The following is a 12,442-nucleotide window of genomic DNA, read 5'->3' as shown; positions in this document are numbered from 1 at the left end:
TTAAGGATAAAACTAAAATGATGAGGCCAATGATTAAGTACTAAAAGTGGGAAGACTCAGGTTCTGTAGTGAAGGTCAGATTTTGACTAGTTACAACCTCTTAACTTTACCAGCTTACTTTTAGAGCAAAGATAAAATAGGGAAGAAAAGGAAGAAGAACAGAGGTAGTGAAAAATCTGTTTAAATCAGTTACATTGTTTAGGTGAAATGCGAATTATTCGTGTACATAAACTTAGTAAAAAAAAAAATTCCAATAGGACTGTGTATTGTTTGTAGCTACCAAATTTGAGCTACAAAAAATTGGCAATCACTAGATGACAGCAAAGGAAATACAGAAAATTTTAATTCTTTGCTGTCATCTAATGGGTAACTAGATGGTTGCAACTTAAATCTGGTAATCCTAATATTGGTAATAAGTATCACAGAAACCTGATTTGACTACAACATTTTTTTAAAGTTGTCTTCACTAACTTGAAGCCTTTTGAATATACTTTGTGCTATTATATTGATTGATTGTTCTAGCTGTGAATGGCAAGAGTTAAACATTTTTGAAGGGTACCAACAGAAGGACATGTGAAGTATGAGGTATTTATCATCTGTTTTGTTCCACCAAGACAATTCTATAGCAAATTATTAACATTTTGTGATAATTTACATATAACTTTTACATTTACTAGAGTCTAAGTACCGGTAGTTGTAGATTGCAATGAATTCGAGTGAAAATATATTACCTGTTGCAAATGTGTTTCCTACAAGTTGCCCAGGCAAAGCAAGTGGCCTTACTATGTTCTTATTCCGAGTCAAATCTTGAATTCCACTTAAATTAACAGCAGAGGAAGAGTGTGCTTCACTGAATACAGAGGACTCTGTCAAAGAGATAATCGTAACTAATTTTTTTTAAAAAAAATCTACATAATTTTTGAAAATGTGTCTAAGATACGTATTATCACAAGAGGTTTTTTTCCAAAACTATTATGAATTTTGAACATTTATTAAATCATCATATTTATCATTTATAATGTACTTCTCCCATTCTGGGTGTCACCTTGTTGTTTGTATGTACACTGAGAGCTTATGCACCGGAGACAAATTCCTTGTGTGTCCAATCACACTTGGCCAATAAAGAATTCTATTCTATTCTGTTCTGTTCTATGTTAATATTAATCAAAAGAGTAGAGTGAATCTTTGAACAATTGACCTGTGACTATTACCATTATTTTTACGAGAGATGCCTGCATATTTTTTCACATAATTCCACATGTTAGGAGATAAATGGCTTAATCTTATATTGGTACACTAAAAAAATTAAGTTTTGTTTTTTTCAGTGAGACATACTACTCAATAACTGAATTCAGAACTGCAACCTGAACTCCTAGATCCAAACAGGAGATGCAATATCTATTAATACATATATAAAGAAGGAATAAATTGATATTCCCAAAAATATGCAGATTTGTTTTTATTCTTCACTACTGCATATTCCAATCATCTAACAGAAACAAATATGAGTATATATTATATTGAAGTCAAATATTTTTTCACTACCAAACATGGTCACACTACACTATAAGGTTATACAATACACTTATCTTAACTCTCTTTTCTTTTGAACCATTCAGTTTATGAAGAATTTCCAAAGTCTGCTTAACTAGAGACAAAACACTAGGAGAGAAGGACAAATACAATGATTAGAGCTATCTCTGACTGTACTGTACAGCAGAGTGAATCTTAGCAAGTGAGAAAGAAAAATAATAGATAAAGAGAATTTGTATGAGAATGCACAGATTGAATTGGTGTTTACCAGGACTAGCAGCTTAGCTCACTTTTATTTCACCAGTAAAACTATTGAGTCCCTAATGCCTCTAAAATAACAGGGCAGATTTCTTCCTGTTCCTTAATCCAAGAAAGAAATATGTTCTGTATCTCTGTCTACCATAGTAATGACTGTGCCTATAATGTATAATGAGTTAAGATAAGATAATCTTAAGATACTCAAGCTCGGAATCTCTGAACTGCACCTGTGAATTGGAGAATTCTACAGCTCTGACTCCGGTGGAAAATATGGCAAACTAGCCCTTCCTTCCAAAAGTTGAAACTAGAGGTAGAAAAATCATCATTAAAACTCTACAGAACTTTGGAAGCAATTGGGACACATTAGAAATACAGCACAGTTGTAGGCCTGTTCAGTGGTGCCTCTCTTATTTTTTTTCTTACATTTCTAACCTACTTGCTCCCAGGGAAGCCAGCAAGAACGGCTTACAATGCATATCTAGACAATAATAATCTTGGCCCTGAATAATAAAGAAGAGTGAGAAATTCCTATTTTGATTCTAGTACTTTGAACACTTTTGAAATACTGTATGTTTCTCTGCAGAATATCACCCTCATTCAAGAGACTGTCTCTGACTTCAAACAGACATGCAATAAAAAAAATCAAAGGTAAATTTAATTGTTTACTGAGGCAAGACTAAATGGGTGGATCTCAAAATATTTTCATACTACCCAAAGCCTGAGAATTGTTCCATTATATTTATTTATGCTCCATTATATTTATGGTACTCCTTTGTTCTTCCAGGTCTTTCCACTTTTTAGTATCTCTTTCTTCTACCTTTCCTGAAACAAGCATTTCTAAGTGATGGCATTACCAAATAATGCTTAATGAATAACTCTTAAAATTAAAGCGCTGTAAATTCTCCCCTCATTATTCCAACCTAGAATTCTCTGTTACCTAAAGTATAATTAAACTAAAATATACTGTTCCCCAATCAGATGAACACAAAACGTTGTGCTTAATTCCCAGCCAGTATGGCCTTGCTGGTTCATGATAATGAAAGCTGTAGTTCAATATATCTTGATGGTACAAGATAGTCCTGACAAAAGCAGAATCAATTGCATGTGATAATTCAATCTATACATTATGCAAAGTGCGCAGATTCTTCTAAATTGCAGAATTCAGCTTTACATGGCACAGAATATTGCTAACTTTTATGTATAATTTTGGCATTTTTACGACAGATTAACCAACTTTATAAATAAGCAGCTCCAATACACTTGAACGGTAGTTCCTGCTCATACAAATGTATACAAATGACTTCTTTTATCCCCAAGTTACATTTTAACATGGTTTCAATCTTCTTCTCAACTCTATTGATATCCCCAACTTGTCTAAAATTATAGTGAACTCTTCCTTGGAAACAATGTAAACTGGTTTTCACAAGATAAATTAATCTGAGAAAAGCAAACAGGCTAGTCTGAAACTATACCAATCCCATTAAATGTAGTCAAGGGGGAAAAAGCAGAAAGAAGATACCGTATTTTCCGGCGTATAAGACGACCCCCGACTTTTGAGAAGATTTTCATGGTTTAGAAAGTCTTCTTATACGCCGAAAAATACGGTAGAAGGAACATTGCCTAAAAGTCCTGCCGAGATCACAGACCCTGGAAACAAAACATAGCTTTCAGGACTGAGGGGATGCCAAGAAAGGGAGAAAGAGGGACACTGGGCAATTAGAGAATGACATGAAAACTCTCATTTGTCAAAGGACCAACAGCTGTAGCATGGTTAAGTTTTAGCAGTACATGGAAATATAACCAGGGAATCCAGAGAAGAATCTTCTCCCATCACTATTTTCCAAAATGATTTGCCTGGATGCCTGACAGCATTAAATGGCACGTTAGTTAGTTAAATGGTTTCGTTCGATAGAACAAATTGTAGTACGACAAAGATTTACCCCACCTTACCCAATCTTCCACATGTATGGGGGATTCTGGCTGGAGGACTGTGACCATGGAGATCTTATCCAACTCCATGCATGATTAGAGAACTTACTAGGGGATTTATATTTTCTGAGCATAAAATGAGACATAACCCAGAGATGTCTCCTTAGATTTCTTAAAGAAAAAGTACAATATACACTGAAGATATTTATTACAAAAAGTTAAAAACAAACGAGAGAAGATATATAATTTTATCTTCTGAAGGTTCGCAGCAAATATAGCTTACAAGGAAAACTCCCTTGAGGCCACAGCCTTATTATGCTTTTAAAGAGACATAATGGTAATTCTATACCAAGCTACAATATGTGCATCATTTCTAGACCTGAAGCTATTTTTCCTCCTTACCTAACGTTTTTTTCTGAAAAGTATGCAAGTTTAAGAGACTACTTTTTTTAGCAGGGTAAATATTTAGTAGGTTGTTTGAAAATTACAAACAGCAATAATGGAAAGCTAATTCACATATAAATATTAAGCTCTAGGAAGATGACCTAAGCCAAGGGCGTATGTCTGGAGGAAAGAAGAACAGAGTGGCCAAACTCAGAAGAAAGAGAGCTCTTGTACCTTCAACAATTGTGTAGCACAGAGATCTACAACAGCTGCAATTTCTTTTCTCTGCAGGATAAAGTATATATTCCCTTTTCTCCTCAAATGTGAATGGAAAAGGAGAGGATCTATACTACCATCCACCCTTATATTACCTATGGATATGATTAAAATTAAATTGCTGAAATAGCTTGCCATTCAGCTTTTTAGCAGTATCTAATTAATCTTGAGCAGCCACAAATTTTTAATTATTGAATTGGAAGCTACTACAAAAATCCTGGATTGAGAAATAAAAATCAAAATACTGAAATGAGGCAATAGGAGCTTGTTGTTGCTAAGAAAACTGCATGGATATTTTTACTAGTAATTGAGCTTGACTCAAAGAAAATTTTATTTTACCAGTAGGCAGTCTTTTCCAATTCTTTCCTCTTCTCCACAAACTCAGTTCTGAACTTCGTAATTATATTAAGCAAGTTGCATTTAAATAATTTAATGCATCTAAATAAGATATTTAATGGCTTATATTAAATAATAACGTCCACATAAATGGATATCATTAGACAGGGATGCATGGGAATCAAATTAACTGTATTATTTATAGAATAAAGTGGAAGACTCAAATATAGAAGTAAAGATATTGCCAGGGGCTGTCTGGGGAACAGATCACAATCTGCTCATGCACAAATTACAAGTTAAGCTAAAATGGAAGAATAAACCTACCAGTTTCTATATGATCTCAAACATATATCCACCATATTCAGGCAGAAATCTTTTGGAAGTCCTGAGCTTACTGAGAGGGAATCTCTGTAATTATGGAATGAAATTAAATAGATTTTAAGAAGAATGTGAATACTGAGAAAAACTAAGAAACAAAAGAAAGCAGACTGGATTCATTAGAGTATGTGGAAGTTACTAAGATGAAAAGATTGTCCAGAGCCAACAAGGAGAAAGGTCCCAAGGAGAAACAAGAATTTCAGAAAGCTGCTAGAAGAGATATTAAAATATCCGTATTTTAATTTGTAAGTAGATTATCTATAGAGACATGGAAAAACAAGGATAGCTTTTCAAATGATCTTTAAACTCAAAAGTTTCCAGTCTCAAATTGGTATCTTAAAGCAGAAGTACCCAACCTTTTGGGCACCAGGGACCAGTTCTGTGGAGAAAGATTTTTCCACAGACCGGAGAGTGTGTGGTTTTGTGTGCTACCTGCATCCCATGGATGGGGCTTTGCTTGTTTGTATGGACTGGTTGCTGGCATGCTGCGGCCCCGCACTGGTCCACAGACAGGGGATTGGGGATCCCTGTCCTAAAGGAAATCAATGGACAAATAATAACTGAGTCAAAGAAAAGTGGAAAAGTACATTAGAATGCTGCATTTCTGACATGTCAAACATCTGGCCCACGATGAGGTTAGATGTGCCCTGTGGTGCCACTCTGGAGACAGTGAGGAACTGGCCCTCACTGCCTCAGCCCCGGCCGGGCACTGATCTACAACTTTGTGGCGGCCATCTGGTCTCACAAAGTCTTCCAGAGACCCCCAGATCCCTCCCACAGCCCCACCTGTCCCTTCCCACACGTGCTCCCCCTGACCTGACCGATGTTGAGCTGGCCTGCCCACCTGGCCATGCCACTCAGTCGGCTGTGCCCACCTAGCCACGCCCCACCGCCCCCAAGGGTAACTGCAATGCTGATATGGCCCTCAATAAAATCGAGTTTGACATCCCTACTGTATTGTACAAAATTATCTACAATAGTGAAGAGTTAGATCAGTACTCTAGTCATTGTTGAATCAAACAGCTACACTGATGGAATCTCTACAGGGTTAGAGAGTTCTAACCAAACTACGCCAGCAAATTGGAATATGACCCAGTGGCCAACAAATTAGAAGAGGTGAGTCTACATATCAATACAAAAGAAAAGAAGCTTAACAGACCATGCAAATTACCATATAATATATTAATTCCACACAGTAGGAAAATAATATTAGAATCATCCAATGCAAATCAGAGTCCAACCTGAAATGGGATATACCAGATGTTCAAAGTGGCTTTAAAACAAGATACATTATTACTTATGCACAATGGGCAATTGAGAATGTCAAACAATACCAAGGTCAGTATATGCTTTCTTGATAGAAAGGTCTTTAAACTGTATCAACCATGCCGTGTTTATTTATTTATTTATTTATTTTATTTATTGATAAAATTTATATGCCGCCCAATCCCTAGGGACTCAGGGCGGCGTACAAAATTAAAACAATAAATATAACAATAAAACAGTAAAATAAGAGCATTCATACAGCATGTCCCAATCGTATCCCGGCCCCCCTGGGGACATCAACCCCAGGCCTGCCGGAGCAGGAGAGTTTTAATGGCTTTCTTAAAGGCCGGCAAGGTGGGAGTAGTTTGAATCTCGGGGGGAAGTTGATTCCACCAGGTCAGAGCCACGAGAGAAAAGGCCCTTCCCCGAGGGCCCGCCAGCCGACATTGTCTGGCCGACAGGACCTGAAGGAGGCCCAATCTATGGGACTTCACCGGTCTCTGGGAACTATGCGGCAGTATGCGGTCCTGTAAGTAACCTGGTCCTAAGCCATGAAGGGCTTTAAAGGTGATAACCAACACCTTGAATTGCATCCGGAGACCCACAGGAAGCCAGTGCAGTTCACGGAGGATAGGTGACACGTGGGTGTACCTTGGTGCACCCACAATCGCTCTCGCGGCTGCATTCTGAACCAACTGCAGCCTCCGAACGCTCTTCAAGGGTAGCCCCATGTAGAGCGCATTGCAGTAATCCAGTCTTGAGGTGACAAGGGCATGAGTGACCGTGAGTAGAGCCTCCCGGTCCAAATAAGGCCGCAACTGGTGCACCAGGCCAACCTGGGCAAAGATCCCCCTGGCCACAGCCGATAGATGTTGTTCCAAATTTAGCTGTGAGTCCAGGAGGACACCCAAGTTGCGTACCTGCATGGAGGGAGGTAAATTTACCCCCCCCCCAGGACTAATGATGGACCATCAGAATGACCCTTGGGGGGCAAGACCCAGAGCCACTCGGTCTTGTCAGGGTTGAGTCTAAGCCTGTTCACCCCCATCCAGACCCTCACATCTTCCAGCCACCGGCACATCACGTCGACTGCTTCACTGCAAGGACACGGGGTGGAGATATACAATTGGGTATCATCCGCATACTGATGATACCTCACCCCATGTCACCAAATGATCTCACCCAGCGGTTTCATGTAGATGTTAAAAAGGAGGGGGGACAGGACCCGAGCCCTGAGGCACCCCATAATCAAGGCGCCTAGGGTTCAATCTCTGTCCACCCGCCAAGACCAACTGTGACCTGTCAGAGAGGTAGGAGAACCACCGCAATACGTTGCTGCCCACCCCCACCTCTCTGAGACGACACAGAACGATACCATGGTCGAAGGTATCGAAAGCCGCTGAGAAGTCAAGAAGCACCAAGATAGAGGAATGACCCCTATCCTGGGCTCGCCAGAGGTCATCGGTCAGTGCGACCAAAGCAGTCTCAGTGCTGTAGCCAGGCCTGAAACCAGATTGAAAAGGGTCCAGATAATTGGTTTCATCCAAGGATCGCAAGAGTTGGGACGCCACCACCTTCTCTACAACCTTCCCCATAAAGGGGATGTTGGAGACAGGACGAAAGTTATTCAAAACAGCTGGGTCCAGGGAAGGCTTCTTGAAGAGGGGTCTCACCACTGCTTCCTTCAAAGGTTGCGGGAAAGACCCCTCCATCAAGGAGGCGTTGATTAGTGCCTGGAGCCAGCCTCGTGTCACCTCCCTACTGGCAGAAACCAGCCAGGAGGGGCACGGGTCCAATAAGCAGGTGGCGGCATTCATTGCCCTCACGGCCTTGTCCACTTCATCAGGGGTCACAGGCTCAAACTCGCTCCAGATAACATGACTAAGACCAGCCCCCGGCATCTCGGCTGGCACTGCCCAGTCGGAGTCCAGGTCTCTCTGAATCTGAGCGATTTTGTCCAAGAGAAACTAAACAAACTCCTCAGCTCTCCCCTGCAAGGGTTCCTCCGCCTCCTCCACTTTAAGAAGGGAGCGGGTCACCCTAAACAAGGCGGCCGGGCGAGATTCTGCGGACGCAATAAGTGCGGAAAAGTGAACACGCTTTGCTACCCTTATCGCCACTAAATAAGTCCTAAGATAGGCTCTTAATAGTGATCGGTCAGATTCAGAGTTACTGGCCCTCCAACGTCGCTCTAGACGTCTCTTGTGGCACTTCATCTCCCGGAGCTCCTCAGTAAACCAAGGCGCCCTCCAGGGACCACTACCACAGAGAGGTCACAAAGGCACAATTCGATCCAGGGCCCTAGACGCTACCTCATTCCAGGCCGCAACCAGGGACCCGGACAAGTTGTGGACAAGGGAGTCAGGTATTTCCCCAAGCTCCTCCTGGAACCGATCTGGGTCCATTAGGCGCCTGGGGCGGAACCACCTAATCGGCTCCATCTCCCTGCGGTGGGGGAGTGATGCTCTGAAGTTCAGCCTCAATAGGAAATGATCTGTCCAAGACAAGGGAGAGATCTCTATTCCCCTTAATTCCAGATCATGTCTCCATTGCCCCAAGAGAAACACAAGGTCGAGTGTGTGACCACCCCTATGACTCGGATCCTGGATTACCTGGGTCAGGCCCATGGTTGCCATGGAAGCCATGAACTCTTGCGCCGCCTCTGAGCATTCGCCGAGTGATGGCAGGTTAAAGTCCCCCAGTACCATAAGTCTGGGGAACTCCACCGCCAACCCGGCTACTGACTCCAGCAGCGCAGGCAGGGCTGTTGCAACGCAGCTGGGAGGTAGGTACGTCAGCAACAAGCCCAACTGAAGCCGTGAACCCAACTTCAATAGGAGGGACTCACACCCAACAATCTCCAGGGCAGGAATACCACGAGGACTCAGGGACCTCCGAGCGATGACTGCCACTCCCCCACCCCTGCCCTGATGCGAGGCTGATGAAGCACCACAAACCCGTCCGGGCACATCTCCGAGAGGGAAACACCCCCCTCAGGGCCCAGCCAGGTTTCGGTTATACATGCCAGGTCCGCCGCCCTGTCCAATATTAGATCACGGACAAGGGGGGCTTTGTTGACAATGGACCTGGCATTAAGCAACAGCAGCCTACAACTAGGGTCCTGTACTCCCCTGTCACCAGGATGGGCCTTTTGAGGGGCCGGAACAAGGAATCGCTCTAATATAGCGAGTCCTCGTTCCCCGAGAATGGCCTGCCCCTCGGCTCCCGCCATATCTGCCCATCCCAGTCATAACCGGGATGCTCCGACCTTCTCCCATCCCCGGAGTACCCCCACCCTCACCAACCTTCTACCTTCCCGACTGGACTAGCTTTCCATGCACACCAAGCCCAAGGGTAAGTCCTGCCCCCCCCTCCGCTTTTGCTATTGCACTCAGCAGAGGGGGCACCAGGCTCCGCCCCCGACTCTACCATTCTCCTACCACAAACACTCAATACACATTCACACTCAATTAATGTACATAAAAGATAATTCACATTCATACGCCCTAAATACAATAATAAAATTTATACCCAACAGGGCCACCATTCATCTGCATACATACACATACTCACAACAAACACTCTCTAAAAATTGCCCCTCCATGTCCTAGGCTGGCCCTATATGGCCGGCTAGGTGATCGTTAGGTGCTTGTCTTGGGGCAGCCCGTACTTGGCCTTATGCTCCTCAAAGAGCTGAGTCAGCTTCTCCAGGTACCTCTCGTGCAGCTCATCAATGGCTTCTCCAGACAGGTGGAGCATCTTGAGCATGTTGTGGAATGTCCTAAGGAAAATGGGAATCCCAGAACACCTCATTGTTCTCATGTTATCTTTTCAAAGCAGGCCAGGTTAGGAAATAGATTTCACAAGTTTGACTGGAATTATGCTTTATTGATATAGGCTATAGTAAAAGAATCTTGAAAGCCATCCTATGTTTTCTTTCTGCAACATTGCTTCAAAGTCACCTCCATAGCTCTCTACACCTCATGCAAACATATACACAGAACAGAAAGTCATAAGAAATGAGATTACAGCTACATATAAAAAGACAAGCAGATGATAAAACCATTCTTAGAACTGACAATGAAGATTGATGAATAGTTTCTTTTTAGAATTGACAATTAATCAGCAGTCAAGAAATACACACTTGGCAGGATGCCAAAGAAAACCTCGGAAAAAATATTCAGATATTGTGACATGTCTATACCTACAAAGATCAGAATGTTTTTTTCTGTAAACTCCATGGAAACAAAAGTTGGACTCTGAAGATGCAAAATAGAAATAGCTTTTGAATTTCAGTGTTGAAGAAGACTCCTGTAAATATCACGCCAAGAAACAAACACATGTATCATATAACAAACCAATCCGAAGCACTCACTTGAAGTACAAATAACCAAGCTCAAATTATCATACTTCAGATACATTATGCAAAGACTTAGCTGCCTTAAAAAGTCCATAATGCTGGAAAAGGTGGGAAGAAAGAGTAAACAGGAAAAATCAGCAGCAAGGTGGAAGATATGATTGCAGTGATGATGGGTGCACTGTTGAGTCCTAAAGGGCCAGGTTGGGAACAAATCATCTTGGGAAGGTCTGTCTATGTGGACACATTAATTTAATGCATGTAATCAAATCAATCAATAGTGAAATGATTCACTTGTCAGTGCAGGAAAACCTTCACAAAGGGGGTCAGGTGCACTATGATTAATTTCATCTGCATGTCCACCTAAAAGGCAATCACAGGCGGCGGGGGGGGGGGGAGGTCTTAACCTTGAGAGAAAATCAAGAACAACAGCTAGCAGGATCTCATTAAAGAAGGACACACTATGGATTTTCCAGTTCTGACATACTACTGACCTTTTCAGTTCATGGATGGGTTTTGTGCTGCAGAACTTTTCAGCAGAAACAGTATTGCCATGCTAAACAAAACTTTCCAGTTTCAACCCCAACCATACTCCTAACCATACCACCAGGAAGGAGTGGCATATCTTCCTGTCCTTCCACCCAGGATAAATACATTATTATTATTTTATCACCATCTTCATTACTGCTACTACATCATCATTCAGAAGATTAGGTGCATTATTAATCTGTAGTGATAATACAATATAAGTCTACTTCTAAAAGGAAAATTATCTCTGCTCATCCATGTTGTTTATTATGACTTTGAACTAGTCACTTTTTCTCAGCTTAACTCACTTTATATACTGCACAGATAAAATTAGGCACATCTGAGTAAACTATGTGGTTCTCTTAGAGGAATTATTATTGATGTAGGAGCTTTATGAGTTTTATAAATAGACACAAATCCAGAAAAATGCAAAGGCAGACTGCAATATATTATTAAGTCTGAAAGCAATGAGCAGAAATGGCCAATTCTGTTTATCTCTCTTTTCTACAATTATATAATAAAAGGACTCCTCCCCACCACCTACTCAAAATTATATTTGTGAAATAGAAAAGCTTGTGTGGGAGTAGATGGCTGGGAATGGATTATGTGTATGGAAAGACAGCAGCTTATATTTGGTACTGGTATCCAAAATAAATTCCTTAAATCTAAATGCCATGTTATTTATGCCAAGTTCTAGTTGGTGAATCTCACTGCTCTGGTAAATAAAATCCAAAATATTTTGCATTGCTCTAATCCCTGGAAGATTATGCCATAATAAACCAATTCATTTAAAAATATTGTTGTGATGTTCAGTGAATTTGAGCAACCAGCGTTTGAGAAGGAGACTGCGCCACCAGGCACTCTCTTTGTCAGCTAGCCTTCTTTAACTTGTTAATTTTCTGATATATTTGGATGATATATCCCTTCATCACCTTGGGAAAATATGGGTTATAGACTAACATACTTTTGAGCACCAAACTGAGGAAGGCTATTCCAAACACTGCTCTATTATTTATTTATGGTTCTTATAATGCTATTCAGAACCTTCAATGCTATTTACTTACTTGTAGCTTCCTCATCGATTTGTGTCTGTGAATATGTGGATCAATAATCCTTGACATATTTAAAAAAATCTCTGCTGAGTCACTCCCACAGCACTTTTTGAAACAAAAAGCTCCTCTTTTCACCCACACAACT

The 12,442-nt window shown here is 41.2% G+C and overlaps 1 protein-coding gene across 7 annotated transcripts in view; it reads right to left on the bottom strand.

Annotated features, from left to right (window-relative positions):
- GREB1L (GREB1 like retinoic acid receptor coactivator) overlaps positions 1–12,442 on the bottom strand; it is a 168,335-nt gene that overhangs the window by 53,941 nt on the left and 101,952 nt on the right. For all 7 annotated transcript variants that reach the window (XM_039328533.1, XM_039328527.1, XM_039328526.1 and 4 more), the window contains one exon: positions 732–866. In XM_039328533.1, coding sequence (XP_039184467.1) covers positions 732–866 — 135 coding nt within the window. The remainder of the gene's footprint in view (positions 1–731; positions 867–12,442) is intronic.

This window comes from Crotalus tigris, unplaced genomic scaffold (genome assembly GCF_016545835.1).
Source record: "Crotalus tigris isolate CLP2741 ecotype Arizona unplaced genomic scaffold, ASM1654583v1 scf7180000024382.2542628, whole genome shotgun sequence".
Taxonomy (NCBI): Eukaryota; Metazoa; Chordata; class Lepidosauria; order Squamata; family Viperidae; genus Crotalus; species Crotalus tigris.
The sequence above is the reverse complement of the archived record's forward strand: the minus strand, read 5'-3'. Positions and strand labels throughout refer to the sequence as shown.